At 44.6% G+C, this 12,996-nt stretch overlaps 1 protein-coding gene across 1 annotated transcript; it reads left to right on the top strand.

Moving 5' to 3' along the window:
- The first annotated feature begins 1,908 nt into the window (after nucleotides 1–1,908).
- On the top strand, nucleotides 1,909–12,092 carry LOC116314475. The gene is made up of 8 exons (XM_039600559.1): nucleotides 1,909–2,036; nucleotides 4,637–4,758; nucleotides 4,910–5,033; nucleotides 7,476–7,666; nucleotides 9,320–9,486; nucleotides 9,935–10,094; nucleotides 10,371–10,498; nucleotides 11,077–12,092. The coding sequence occupies exons 2-8, from the start codon at nucleotides 4,710–4,712 to the stop codon at nucleotides 11,800–11,802; spliced, it is 1,545 nt and encodes a 514-aa protein (XP_039456493.1). The 5' UTR covers nucleotides 1,909–2,036; nucleotides 4,637–4,709; the 3' UTR covers nucleotides 11,803–12,092.
- Nucleotides 12,093–12,996: the final 904 nt, after the last annotated feature.

Raw genomic sequence — 12,996 nt, 5'->3', positions numbered from 1 at the left:
CCTGTCCTCAACTAACGAACCATCAGAGGGAGCCCAGGGCTTTGTTTTCACACAGGCGGGTGAAAGGAAGAAAAGATGCTCCAACACGAAAAATCACAAAGTCTGAATTCAAGTATTTATACAATTATAAATACATGACACATTTTACTGTGGCCAAAACCTGTTTTCTTTTTCGTTTTATTATCTATTTATTTAATGAAAAAATAAAATCCAATAAAACTTTGTTTTCTAAAAGCCCATCGAGTTCTTTCACAGGAAAACAGATTCTTAATGATTTTTACTAAAAAAACATTATTATCACCAACAAACCGAGAGAAAACAAACAGGGAGACGCTGTTCTTATTAATATCTGATAAAAACATTCATTTTCTTCATTTCACTCGGATCCATGTTTAACATGTTTCAGAGCACAGAGGAGGACAGCAGTCACCGTCTGGCTTAAATGAGTAGAGGACACATTCGTGGACACAGATCCTTGTTCACTGCGCTGCTGTTTACAGTTTAAAGTCTTCATCAGAACAAACTCTGCTAACTGTACTTTGCTGCTCGTTGTCCTTGAAAAGCAAGAGCTGACACGATCAGTTCAGTAAATGTCCTTTTACCTGTAAGCTTGGTTTAGTAACCTGTCCTAATATATTTGTGTTGTATTTATTATAAAGGGCAAAGTGGTGTCAGCCCTGTGCTGAGAGGGCTGTGCTCATCCATCCGTCCTGTTCTAATAAAGACACGTTTCACGAACACCTGTAGTTCACTTTTATTCATATAGCATCAGTTAACAAACACACGTGTTACTGTGAGGTGAAGACCCCACAGAGTTAATGCAGGACAAACGTTCACTCGGATTCACTGATGAAGTGAATGCAGGACTACATGTGTGTCCTTATCATGAGTGGACACACATGGATGTGAACCACACCTGTTTGGCTGAGCCCAAACAACCACAGCGGTGATTCGAACCTAAAGTACTCTGGATACTGTTACTGTACAAATACTATTACATGTTTGTTGGTCAGGTGTCCTGTTTGAAGAAAACACTTGAATGTGCATGAACACGTTTACATGAGGACAAACTGACTTCAAGGGAAATACAAATCTTCACATTTTAATGTCTGTCAGTTATTTTGTTCATGAAGTTTTAATTTACGATTTTTTGAGCAGATGGTGTAATAGGTTGTAACTATCGAAGTGTAAGGATATAAAGAAATACATTTAATGAGTTACAGAGAAAACCAGTGTCTGCAGATGAAACACGACTGTCCGTAAATAGTAGAGAAATTCTACTGAATCTTCCGTTTTACCGGAAAAGTTCGTGAACTTCAGTAAAAGATCTACGATTTTTTTTTTTATCCGACTGACGCCGCATCTGTCCACACCAGTATAAACCACAGCACAGGATCCACCCACTGCAAATTAATGACAGTGCACACTGACAACCCCAAACTAACTGCGACTACACCTCCCAACCACCTCCTCCCAGCTCCCCCAAAATTAAAATGCAACAGAATACCGAACTTATGCCCCCCCCCAGCCCCCCAAACCCAAACTCCCCAAGCACTTTAAACGGTAAAGTTACAGGATACAAATAAATATGAGCCACAGTGTGGAAATGATGCGCCGCGTGAGAACATTTAATGCATCGTTTTCTCCTGTAACCCACAAACACTCATCAGTGCGCGCTCCCGACGCAAGGGAAAAATTCTCCCCTGGCACTCCGACACGCCCACGCATGATGTTAGCCAGTCAATTCCTACTGTGACAGGTCCACAGTTCATCCCGAGCACATTACAATAATTTAATAACATATTATTAAGATACAGAAAACTAGATCCAGCTTAAGAAAAAAAAAGTCCACCGAGACCAGTGTAGAACTGTGTTGGTGCGGGAGGCTTTTACTTTGAAGGGCGTGGCAGGAAGCGGTGGTAGGTTTGATGTGGAGAGCTGAGAGGAGCTCGTCTGCGTCACAGTGTAAGGAGAGTTTGTGGGAGCTGCTCCTCTTTCTCCGAGGCTGTGGAAGCTTCGCTCCGGGCAGAGAGGAGGTGAGTGACCGGGCTGAGGGCCACCGAGGCCGGGCGAGCATGTCCACGACACCGTGGACATGCGTGGCTGTGTCGGTTCCGTGACCTGCGGGCACTCCGGGGCAGTTTATGGTGTTTAACTACCGACTAGTACACACCAGCAGGGGCCAGACTGTGGAGCTGACACCGACGTGAAGTAATAACAACAATAACAACAATAATAATAATAATAACAACAATAATAATAATAATAATAATAATAATAATAATAATAACTAGAAAGTGCATTTTCTGAAGAAACTGCAGTGTGAATGCTTGAATCTGAATGTATGCACTGAAATGAATTAATTGCTGAATTTTAAGTTAAAAATGTTGAATGAGATGAAAAATACAGAAATTTTCACCTGAAAACAAAAGTGCTGAACTGCTAAAAGCTGACAAGTACAGAGAAGAAGTTGGAAAATAGCTGAAAATGTTTTAAATGTAAATTAGAAAAACCTAAGTAATGAGAAAAGACAATTTAGAGTCAGAAAACATCTGAATGAATATTAAAAGTTCATATTCTTTGAATCACTGAATGACTAAAATGTGATCCCTCCACTTGAATCCACACAGTTTAAAAACTTTACATCTCTGAGCTTTGAAAGACACAGTGTTGGAAAGAGAACAAAGATGGCGACGTTTTGAGGGTAAAATGATGGCTGTAGAGCAAACACTGTGGACACAGTAGCAGTTGAAAGAGAAGTGTTTAAACGTGGGAAAGTGGACAGGTTTCACCGTGGGCTCAGATATTATTAATGACGATCTGTCACTCTGACAAACACCACGCTGACTAAAACTTCTGTGATGTGACTTACTGTAAGTGCACGAGACTGTCCAGTTATTATTATTATTATTGTTGTTGGTGTTTAGCAGCACGGTGGCGCGGTGATTAGCGCTGTTGTCGGGTCTTTCTGCGTGGAGTTTGCGTGTTCTCCCCGTGCCTGTGTGGGTTCCCTCCGTGTACTCTGACTTGGTGGGTGAATCTTATTTACCCACAGGTGTGAATGGTGGTCTGTCTCAGACTGGCGACCAGTCCAGGGTGCAGGGTAACTGGGAGGCTCCAGCCCCCTGTGACCCTGACGAGGATCACCAGAAGTGATGGATTATCGTTATTGTCATTATAATAATAATGGATTGCATTTATATAGCGCTTTTCGGGACGGCTCAAAGCGCTTTACAATACCACTATTCGTTCACTCTCACATTCACACACTGGTGGAGGCAGCTACAGTTGTAGCCACAGCTGCCCTGGGGCAGACTGACAGAGGCGAGGCTGCCATATCGCGCCATCGGCCCCTCTGGCCATCACCAGTAGGAGGTAGGTGAAGTGTCTTGCCCAAGGACACAACGACCGAGACTGTCCGAGCCGGGGCTCGAACCGGCAACCTTCTGATTACAAGATGAACTGCCAACTCTTGAGCCACGATCGCCCTTTTTAATCCAGAGATTAAATTTACAAAGGAAATATTTTTGAACCTGTACCACCATGTAAGCCATGTTTGTATTTTGTATATAGACATTTTGATGAGGATTTGCTTCCACTGTGGCTGCAGGCCAAAACTTTTCTCCTCAGTCTAGAAACGGTGAGGGCATTTCTGAGCTTTAAGAACAGAAATATACATTTAGATTTGTTAGATTATTATTGTTGTTGACTGTGTTGTGTGTTTTTCACGTGTGGTTTTTCAAACACCATACAGTAAACCTTTGATGTCCTGGTGTTTCACACTCATGAACCGTCCTCATCGTGATGTTTTTACTGAAAACAGGAACTGGGAGACTTTCACAGCGGTGCTGAGGCTCCCACCCTCTGAACCAGACTCGGGGTCCTGAGCGTGTTTCCAGTCAGTCTGCACAGCTCCTGTTTCTGTAAAAGAACATCGGTTTTTTCTGCAGCTCCCGTCTCGTGAACACTGCACGAGTAAAAAGTTCACCTTCAAACTCTGGTTTCTAATAATGTAGTAGAAGTGATGCACGTGGGAGGATGTGAGAGTGCTGAGGCAGCAGGGCTGAGCTGGGCTCAGTGGCAGCAGAGGAGGAAGAGGAGAGAAGGTGCCAGACTTGCTGTGATGTCATCATCATGCTTGATGCAACATGATGACGATGTTGCCCAGAAGTCTGAGAGTAAATCATCGTTATGATGCTTTTGTTTCCTGCAGGCCTGAGAGAAGCTGCTCTCACAGCATTGATTATAGATTATTGATTATTGGAGGCTGCTGTTTCTGTGACCTTTGGCGGGTGGAGCGTCCTTCCTCGCGCCGCTGTGGGCTCTCCCAGCTCGGGGACTTCCCGTGATACTCTGAGCGCGTCCTCTCCCCTCTGTCGCCGTTTGCAGTGCGTCGCTAAATGTTGTCTTTTTTGTGTTTCATCCTGTTTCCCTGCTCTCTTCCTGTGAAAAGGGGTTTTTTGTCACCGCTGTCTGATGGTGGGGGTTTTCTCTCTTCAGGATAAAGCGGCTGCAGTTAGTCAACTAACTGAGTTTATGTTTAATTGACTGAAAATCTTTTCTCGAACTGAAACAATCTGAAACATTACAATCGTCTCGTCGATGAGATGTAAACGTAGATGATGTTTGGCTGCAGCTGGACCGCGTGGTGTTTCCTGGCTCTCAGCGCCGTTTGCAGACGTGACGATGAATCCTGCCCACCTGTGACGATGGCCTGTCTGCCTCTGCTGCTCTGCCTCAGCTTGCTGCTGCGCTCAGGTGAGTTATGTAAAAGCAGTCAGGTGTCCAAATACCTCACGTAGCTCCATCCTGCCCCACCCACACACAGGCTGATACCTGTCAGGTGTACTTTGGATCCTCGTGACTCATCACACTGCCTCACATATTTTCCCTTTTCTTTCTCGCGCAGAGCTCGCTCACCCGCCTCCCGCACCTGTTAACCTTAGTGTCAACTCTCTGAACTTCCGCCACGTCCTCCGGTGGAAGCCCAGCAACAACACGCCCCCTGGGACAGAGTACGGGGTCTTTGTGAGGTAATTTGTCCGCTGTCTGTCCTCAGTTCCTGTCACTCTCAGCCTGGTAACGCGAAGATGATGGTGCTCACATCAAACCCCAAAAAACCCCAAAGTTCAGAAGCTTGAAGTTAAAGCTCTCAGCTGTGACTCCAGGCTTTTATTAACACACTCACACTCACACACACACACACTCACACACACACACACTCACACACACACACCTGAGATAAAGGACAGAATTAAACACCTGTAAATAAAAGTGTTGCATCAGCTGCGTGTTTTTGTCAGATGCTTCCTGTCGAAGTTCAGAACACGATATTTTTTCTAAAAGAGGGTAAAAGTCCCCCCGTTGCCTGCTGGGAAATTCCACTGTTGCTTCTACTTTTTTACCAAAAGAAGGATTCAAAAATAGATTTCCTGTTTTATTTTGTAACTCACACAAGTTTGTCTGCACTTTTCTTCAGATAAAAGAAAGAAATGAAACAATAGAATTATTTCATTTTTAATTATATTGTAATTATGCAGTTATAACAAGTAAGTTAGTTACAAGCTGTAAGTTTTTTTGTTCATATTTTATAAAAGAAAAGAAAACAGCTTCATTTTTGCAGTTTATCCAGGAGAACAGATTTCATGGAGACAGACGTTCTGGTCCTTAGAGCCAAACTCGTCGTGACATGGGAAACATAAGCAGCTCGTTCATACACATAAATAAAAAAACAAAGTGTGCTGCGATTGTGAGACGATGGAGGATCAGGTGTGTGAGTGGGGGCGTGACCTTCATGCAGGTTTGCGATGTGCAGTAAACATGAAGCAGCCCTCCCTGCTGCCTGTGATGGCGTGCACGGCGTGCTCTGTGGGACGATGAGCCGCCGTCTCTGAGTAACTGCTGCACAGAGATCAGCAGGTCCAGGCTTCAGGGAGCGCTCCTGTCAGGCATGGAGGAAACCCCCTGATAACAGACGCACACAGCCTCGTGAGCTTGAACACAGCTTACAGCTGTTTTCCATTTACGCACACACACACACACACACACACACACACACAAAGCACACAGATCGTGGTTATTTTGGAGTGCGTGGAGATGAAACAGGAAGTGAAAGCAGAGCGGCGTGCTGAGGTTTGTGGGGACCTCTTCAGGTCACCAACCTTTCTGCCCCTGAGAGCTACTTTAAGGGTACTGAGTAATCCGAGGGGCGACGTGTCGGACACAAAGCTCACCTTCAATATTCTAATATTATCAATAACAAATATTAGTGTGTGTGCAGGGACGACTCACACACTGACAGTGGGAGTTCTCACAGCTGATATTTCTGTGAACATGTTTGTAGGAAATCATCAGCTGATATGTAACCATGGAGACTGCCCCCACGTTTGTACACGTACTTCATATTTAAATGAATCTTCTAACATTTGTACCGATCACCAAATCTGTTGCATTTCCATCTCTTTAAGTCATTTTTCACGTTTTTGTACAATGTTTGACTTTGATTGTTTGGGCGCGTTGCTGTGGTGATGATCTCCTGCTGGTGAACCGCGACCTTTAATCTGCTCACGTTTTCAGTCAGGGCAGCTTCACTGGCTCCTTCTTCTTCGTTGGTGGAATTTCTGCCTGGGCGGGTGCTTTTCTCTCCTGGGTGGTTTGTTTCCATCGGTGAAGCAGCTGCGACCGCAGGCTGATCACAGAGAGCAGCTGGGATGGCTCTGACGCCGTTTCAGTTTCAGCACTCATCGTGAGGGTTCGCTTTACGTTTGCAAGGTTTAACATGAAAACACTGAAACTGCTCGTGGCTTCGTGTTTTTCAGCTTGTTCAGAAACTGTGTTCTTCCTCATACAGCGTCCTCGTCACCAAACCACAGCCTGTGGGTCCAACGAGTCTTTATTGTCTTACAGCTAAAACGCAGCAGCATCCGGCCGCCTTCCTGCATGTTTTAGAAATGATTTTCAGGCATGCTGGCCTCAGGTGAGCCAGCTTCAGGCCTCAGAGGGGTTTCCATCAGGATCTGAATGAGCTGTCAGAGGGGATAAAACCTGTGTCAGGGTTTTTATCATTGCTGCAAACAAGCTAACCCACAGACACGTGGTGCATTCACTTGTCCTGTTTTAGCTCTGAAATATTGGCGTTGCGTCATATTCCCGTCTTGAGCAGCCTGAATGCATCATCTTTTGTCTGGAAACACGTCTACAGGCCTCAGCAGGTTAAAGGTCACAGCCTCGACAGCACGGCGTCTGAGCAAAGCAGCAGACTTCTGAGCTTTTTAATTAACATCTAAACTCCTCTCTTATTCATGACACTAAACGTCCAATCAGAAATCAGCTTTCCTTTGAATCCAGGACCAGCTGGATTCGAGACATGAACAGCTCATCGTCGCTGTTTGAGCAAACAGTCGTAACACAAAGCAAATGTTTCTTTGACTGTTTTTGTCCTTCTGATCTAAAATGTTCTGTTTGTCTTTGTTCAGTGATGATAGAGAGACGTGGGAACAGCAATGCAACATACCAACGCAGCCCCAATGCAACCTAACATCTGGAACATCGATGCCACTGATGCTACCAGACTGGGAGTTTCATTATTACCTGCACGTCAAAGCGTTCTTCAACCAAACCTGGTCTCCAGAGTCCGGAATAATTGAGTTTGTCCCTTACGCACAAAGTACGTCAGCATGAGCGTCTTCTGGGTTTCACACTGGTGCATTTGGATTTAAATGTGTCCCACAGTGTTAGTGAGGTTACTGCAGTGTCAGAATTCATCATTTGTATTCAAAGATGTCAGCTGGGCTCGCAAAATTTCAAAATCCCTGGTAGCCCTTCGGGCAGGCACTCTTCAGTTTGTGGTAGCCCAAAATAAATTTAAGTAGCCCGAATAAAAAAGAGAGCAATTTTTTGATGTTTTGTTTTGGAAACAAAACATTAATCAAAAAATTGTTGAAACACAAATTACAACATTGTATAAAAATTACAATCATCAACTCAAATATTTGGTTCTAATTGAACAGAAATTTCTATGAACTTGTAAGAACTGTGTAGAACATGAATCAGTCTGTGTCAGGTCCTGAATTTGAAATTTCCACTGAAGTCACGGGTAAGAGGTGAGTGGAACCAAGATCTAGGACTTTTTTTTTTTTTTTTTTAAAGTTTGCAAAGACTGCTAGTTCACTCTTTGTAACATAGCACGCTGTTCTAAACAGATGTTTCAGGTTTATTTTTAGTATGTTCTTTGCAATTGGTGTTTGTTCTGGGAAAGACATTGCAGACTGAGCAATAATGCATTTCTTGCATTTCTCATGGGTTCTAATGGGGGTCTTTCTTAAAATTCACCAATTCAAATGTTTTTTACAGGGGTCCACATAAGTGGTCCGCAGGTGCGCATTTGCTGTCAAAATAAAAAACGCGCACCAGATAAGAAGTTGCAACTTCTTGGTGCGCGTTTTTTATTTTGACAGCAAATGCGCACCTGCGGACCACTTATGTGGACCCCTGGTTATTTAGCTCGTCATATTCCAGCCACAGAAATTCTTTTGTCCATGAAACCATAAAGCTGAGCTTTCTTTTTCCCTCATAGTCTGATTTGTCATAACTTTTCCGTTTTGTGGTCGGCTTTTATTTGGCTGTCACTTCTTCACCCTGACTTGTCTTATTTGGCTCAGCAGAACTAAAATATATATCCTGCTGCTTTTACACACGCACTCACATAACAGTCAGCGATTCTCTGCCCAATCAACCTCTCACGTGTTTAAGCTTGCTGTGGGAGATTTCACTTGTCACGTTTGAATAGTAAGCTAATGAGTGATAAGACGATGTCAGAGGAATTGGTGCGCAATTAATCGTCACTCACCAATCAGTGCCGCCGCTCTCTACACACCGTTCGCGCGATCGCAAAGTGAAAGTGAAAGCAAAAAACAAGCGCAAATTCAAACGCGATTTCAATATGTCACAGATTGACAGTGGTTCCCCGATGCCAATGACACAATTACTCAGCTACATTTCCGAAAGAATGCAAAAGCAATGACATATATTTTCCTTCCTATGATAGCCCAACGGGCAGGGCTGAGATAGAGTTTGGTAGCCCGACTGGAAAGTTCGCTAGCCCCGGGACGTCGGGCTAGCGATTTTGCGAGCCCTGTGTCAGCTGTGTTTGGTTCAGTGTGTCTGTGACTCACCTGGTACTTTGCAGGTACACACAGTAACTTTACAGACTCAGTTACTCTCTAATAATCCAGATGCATCAGGCTTTGATTGAACTAAAATCTCTGGACAGGTTGAATCTTTACCAAAAGGTGACCGCGTGTTTTCTTCTGTTTACAAGCTAAATTAGGTCCTCCAGAGTTCTCACTGGTCGGATATGAAAACTACATCCAGATCAACATTTCACTGCCTCGGGTTGATGACGTGCCTAACTTTCCCGGTATCCAGGAATGTTACGGAGCCAGTTTCAGAGTCTCATTTCGGATCAGAACCGATGGAGAAATCAGTGTAAGACATCCATTTCATCCTAACATCAATGTGCAGATTTAGACCTCAGCTGGTGAAAGTCTTTGTTCCAGAGTTCCTTTAAACCTGTTTGAGGCTTCAGTCACACGGGCCTACAGACCATCCTGTCCCTGAGCCAGGGGTCGCTGACTGGTGTCCAGGCACGGCTGTAAAACACATACAGTACATATACGATATAAAAATGGAAATGCAGCCAATCACAGCAGGTTTCTGCCTAAAAGCAGGTGTCAGGTTGATTGGCATGAGGACACTTTGACTTTGAGAGTCACCTGTCAGAGCAGGTGTTATACACCTGGTCAGGCCTCCAAAGGTGTCTTCATGGCCGCGTAGAGGTCAGAGGAGAAAACGATGCTGAGGATGACACCAGTGGGTCGTGGACAAATTCCAGATGTGATTTTAATGACGCGTTTCCTCCTTCTTTGACCTGCAGACGCTGGAAACAGAAAACAAAAGTTTGACCCTTGAAAACTTAAAGAGAGGGGCGGAGTACTGCATACAGGTGAAGCTCGACACCGGAGAGCTAAACAACCATGAACCTGAGCCGTCTGCCTGGAAGTGCACCTTCACCACGGCGGTGGACCAGCAGAGAGGTGAGCTGATGTGCAGCCGGTAAGGCGGGCGTTGTTGCCGAGTCAGAGCAATAATGAGCTGCCACAATTCATCTGCCTCCTTATCTGTGTAAATATACAGAGGGAATAATTACTAACACATGCCAGGTCTGCCACTCTCGCCAGTGGGACTCCTCCCCTAGCCACCCGCTCCACCCATCCCTCCCACAGCAGAGCCACAAACCACACCCCTCCGCTGTACTTCGGCTGGTTCAGATGGTCGTCTGCATGGAATAATGTGTGTCTGTGTGTCTGCAGGCCTCACTTTAGGTTTGGTCATCGGCGTCCCGATGGTTGCCATCTTCATCGTCACGAGCTGCCTGCTCCTCCTCTTCTACACGGGAGTCATTTGTAAACTGAAGGAAACTGTGCCCAGAGCTCTAATTGTAAGAAATCCAGTTTCATATACACTCTAACACCTGTGGTTTGAGAGATTTTATAATGATGTCTTTATTTCTGCTGTAAAGTTGAACATCGCCTTCATTTCCATCCATGAGCGTCTCTCAGAGGGCAAAGTTCAAATACTTTGAAGCTCCACAGTCGTAAAGCTCCTCCAGCATGTTGTGATTTGCATTTCCACAGAAGGACCAAACTCCTTCAAAGGTTAAGCAAATGAGTCAGCTGAGCTGAAAACTACTTCTGTTTTACCCTGCTGCTCCATGTAGATCTTGCTTCAATCTTAAATATGATCAACCTATCTAATAATCGACTATGTACCACAGGCCTTCAAGCTGGCTGTAGTTAAACCTTTACTTCAAAAGCATCTCTAGACCATCTCTAGGTCCTTGAAAGAGTAGTTGTCAGACAGCTAACAGATCACAGTGACTGTCCCCAGAAAACAGCTTTCGCTGATGTGTTTGTCCTGCATACTTAGACACAGCTGTGACTCGATGATACTCAGACGTCTTCAGCAGAGTTTGCCTCTGTTCCACCTTCTCAGAGCTTCTTTCTCTTCTCTTTGTAGACGGCTCTAACCAAAGGCTACGTCCTGACCCCGCAGCCTACCGTCCCAGATCCCATCTCAGTTACCTCGGAGACCGGGGAGCATAACAATCACACAACATCACCTTCTGCCAACATTGACGATAACTCAGAGGACGATGACGATGATGATGGCAACTTGCACTATGTGAACAGGGCAGTGGATCTCTCCTCGGGGGAAAGCTGCTGCTGTCAGGAGCTTTCTGGCAACATGTCAACGAACAGCGAGCCAACGGCAGCACTGGACGCTGGAAGTTCAAGGTTATTTGCTAAGGTGAAGGTAACGGCGCTGCCTGCAGAGTCTGACGAAGGCCAGGTGGAGACGGAGGTGGAGGGAGCGCAGCTCTGTTTGGTGAAAGAGAGGAGTCGAAGTGGAGTCTGGGGACAAAGTCAGGACGAGGAGGTGGTGAAGTCCAAAGAGGACGAGGAGGTGCGGGACATCTCCGGCAATGTCAACCTGTTCTCAGTCACCCTCGCCTCAATGGCTGCACGCGATGAAGATGAGGAGGACGTCACAGGCTTTTTGAAGGAGTCCAGCCTGGAGGGTTTACCTGCCACAGACTCACAAACTGAACCAGGTGATCACCTGACACCTCAAGTATTCCCGACACACAGAGACCGCACCGCGAGCAGACGTGAAGGCGACAGCACGGACACGCTAACTGAAGAGGAAGAGGAGGAGTTCTCGCCGTATTTGAGAAACAGATGATACTGATGTGTGCTGCTCTGAGCGTCGATGACTCGCAGGTTCTCCTCGTGTTTGGAGACCAGCTTATTATTTGGTGCTGCAGGTCAGAAGATCTGCAAATGAACCAGCCGGATTTTCTGTGTCCGACTTTTTGACTTGTTTGACTGTGAACATAAAACTGATGCTGCCAAATGGGGTCCAGACACTTTTAATGTTGTTTGAAAATTAAACATAAGCATTTTAAGAAAATCAAATGAAACTGTGACATTTCTCTTTGTAATGTTCTTCATTAAATATAGATTTTAATGTTTGCTTTTCTCCTGGTTTCCATTCTCTGTACTTCAAAATTAAGTTTTGGTCATCTCACGCTGAGTCTCCTCTGTCTCAGACAAACTATTTTTCCTGCAGTGACTTTAAAACTGCTGCTTTCTGATTGGCTGCCCCTTGTAAACAGAAGCTGGCTGGAGCTCCTGAGATGACCATATAAGGGTATACCCTCCCTCTGATATAATACAGTCTCAGGTGTAGAAAAAAACTGTCTGCAGAAGAGCCTTTGACTCACTTGTTCATACACTGACCAGTGTTTCATATAAACATCCATGGCTGGAACAGAAGATATGTGAACAGAAATTAGCAGAAAAAGAATAATGTGCTAATTATTACATTTTATTTTTTAATATTTAAAAAAATGAGTCCTTCATGATTTTTCCATGTTACCTTACATTGGTGTCATGGGTTTAAAAATTTGACTTAACTCAAAATTTTGATTTAGTAAATTGAAATTTTGACTTGCGTACCTCACAGTTTTGGGGTCAAACTACCAACCTTCCAATTAGCAGATGAACTGCTCTAACACCTGAGCTACAGCCACTCTGTACCCCGTGCTAATATTGTTGCTAGCCAAATCATAATGCTAGTGGATTTCCAGATTACTTCAGCAGTATGACTGTTGACATTTAATAATGTAATGGGATTAAGCAAAGGTCTGCAGTGGTTTGTTGCAGCAGAGTTGTAACATGAAGGCATTTTATTCCTACATCAGAATGTAAATGGGAACTTTGTAAGGGCAAAGATGGAGGTTAGCACAACTTCCAGAGGGTACAAAATCAGTTTAAAGGCTTATTTTGAGACAAACCTTCAAGCCTTTCAGCCACATTTGACTGCTGATGTTATTTGTGTGGTTTTTATGTGGAGACCTCTGGAGTTACGGCTCAT

This window comes from Oreochromis aureus, linkage group 16 (assembly GCF_013358895.1).
Source record: "Oreochromis aureus strain Israel breed Guangdong linkage group 16, ZZ_aureus, whole genome shotgun sequence".
In the NCBI taxonomy this organism is placed as follows: Eukaryota; Metazoa; Chordata; class Actinopteri; order Cichliformes; family Cichlidae; genus Oreochromis; species Oreochromis aureus.
The sequence above is the reverse complement of the archived record's forward strand: the minus strand, read 5'-3'. Positions and strand labels throughout refer to the sequence as shown.

What these genes read in the sequence shown, in the direction of transcription:
- LOC116314475 (XM_039600559.1), top strand. Translation starts at nt 4,710, where the DNA reads ATGGCCTGTCTGCCTCTGCTGCTCTGCCTCAGCTTGCTGCTGCGCTCA. An exon ending in CAGCTTGCTGCTGCGCTCAG is followed by an intron (nt 4,759 to 4,909) that starts GTGAGTTATGTA and finishes TTTCTCGCGCAG; the next exon opens with AGCTCGCTCACCCGCCTCCC. An exon ending in GAGTACGGGGTCTTTGTGAG is followed by an intron (nt 5,034 to 7,475) that starts GTAATTTGTCCG and finishes GTCTTTGTTCAG; the next exon opens with TGATGATAGAGAGACGTGGG.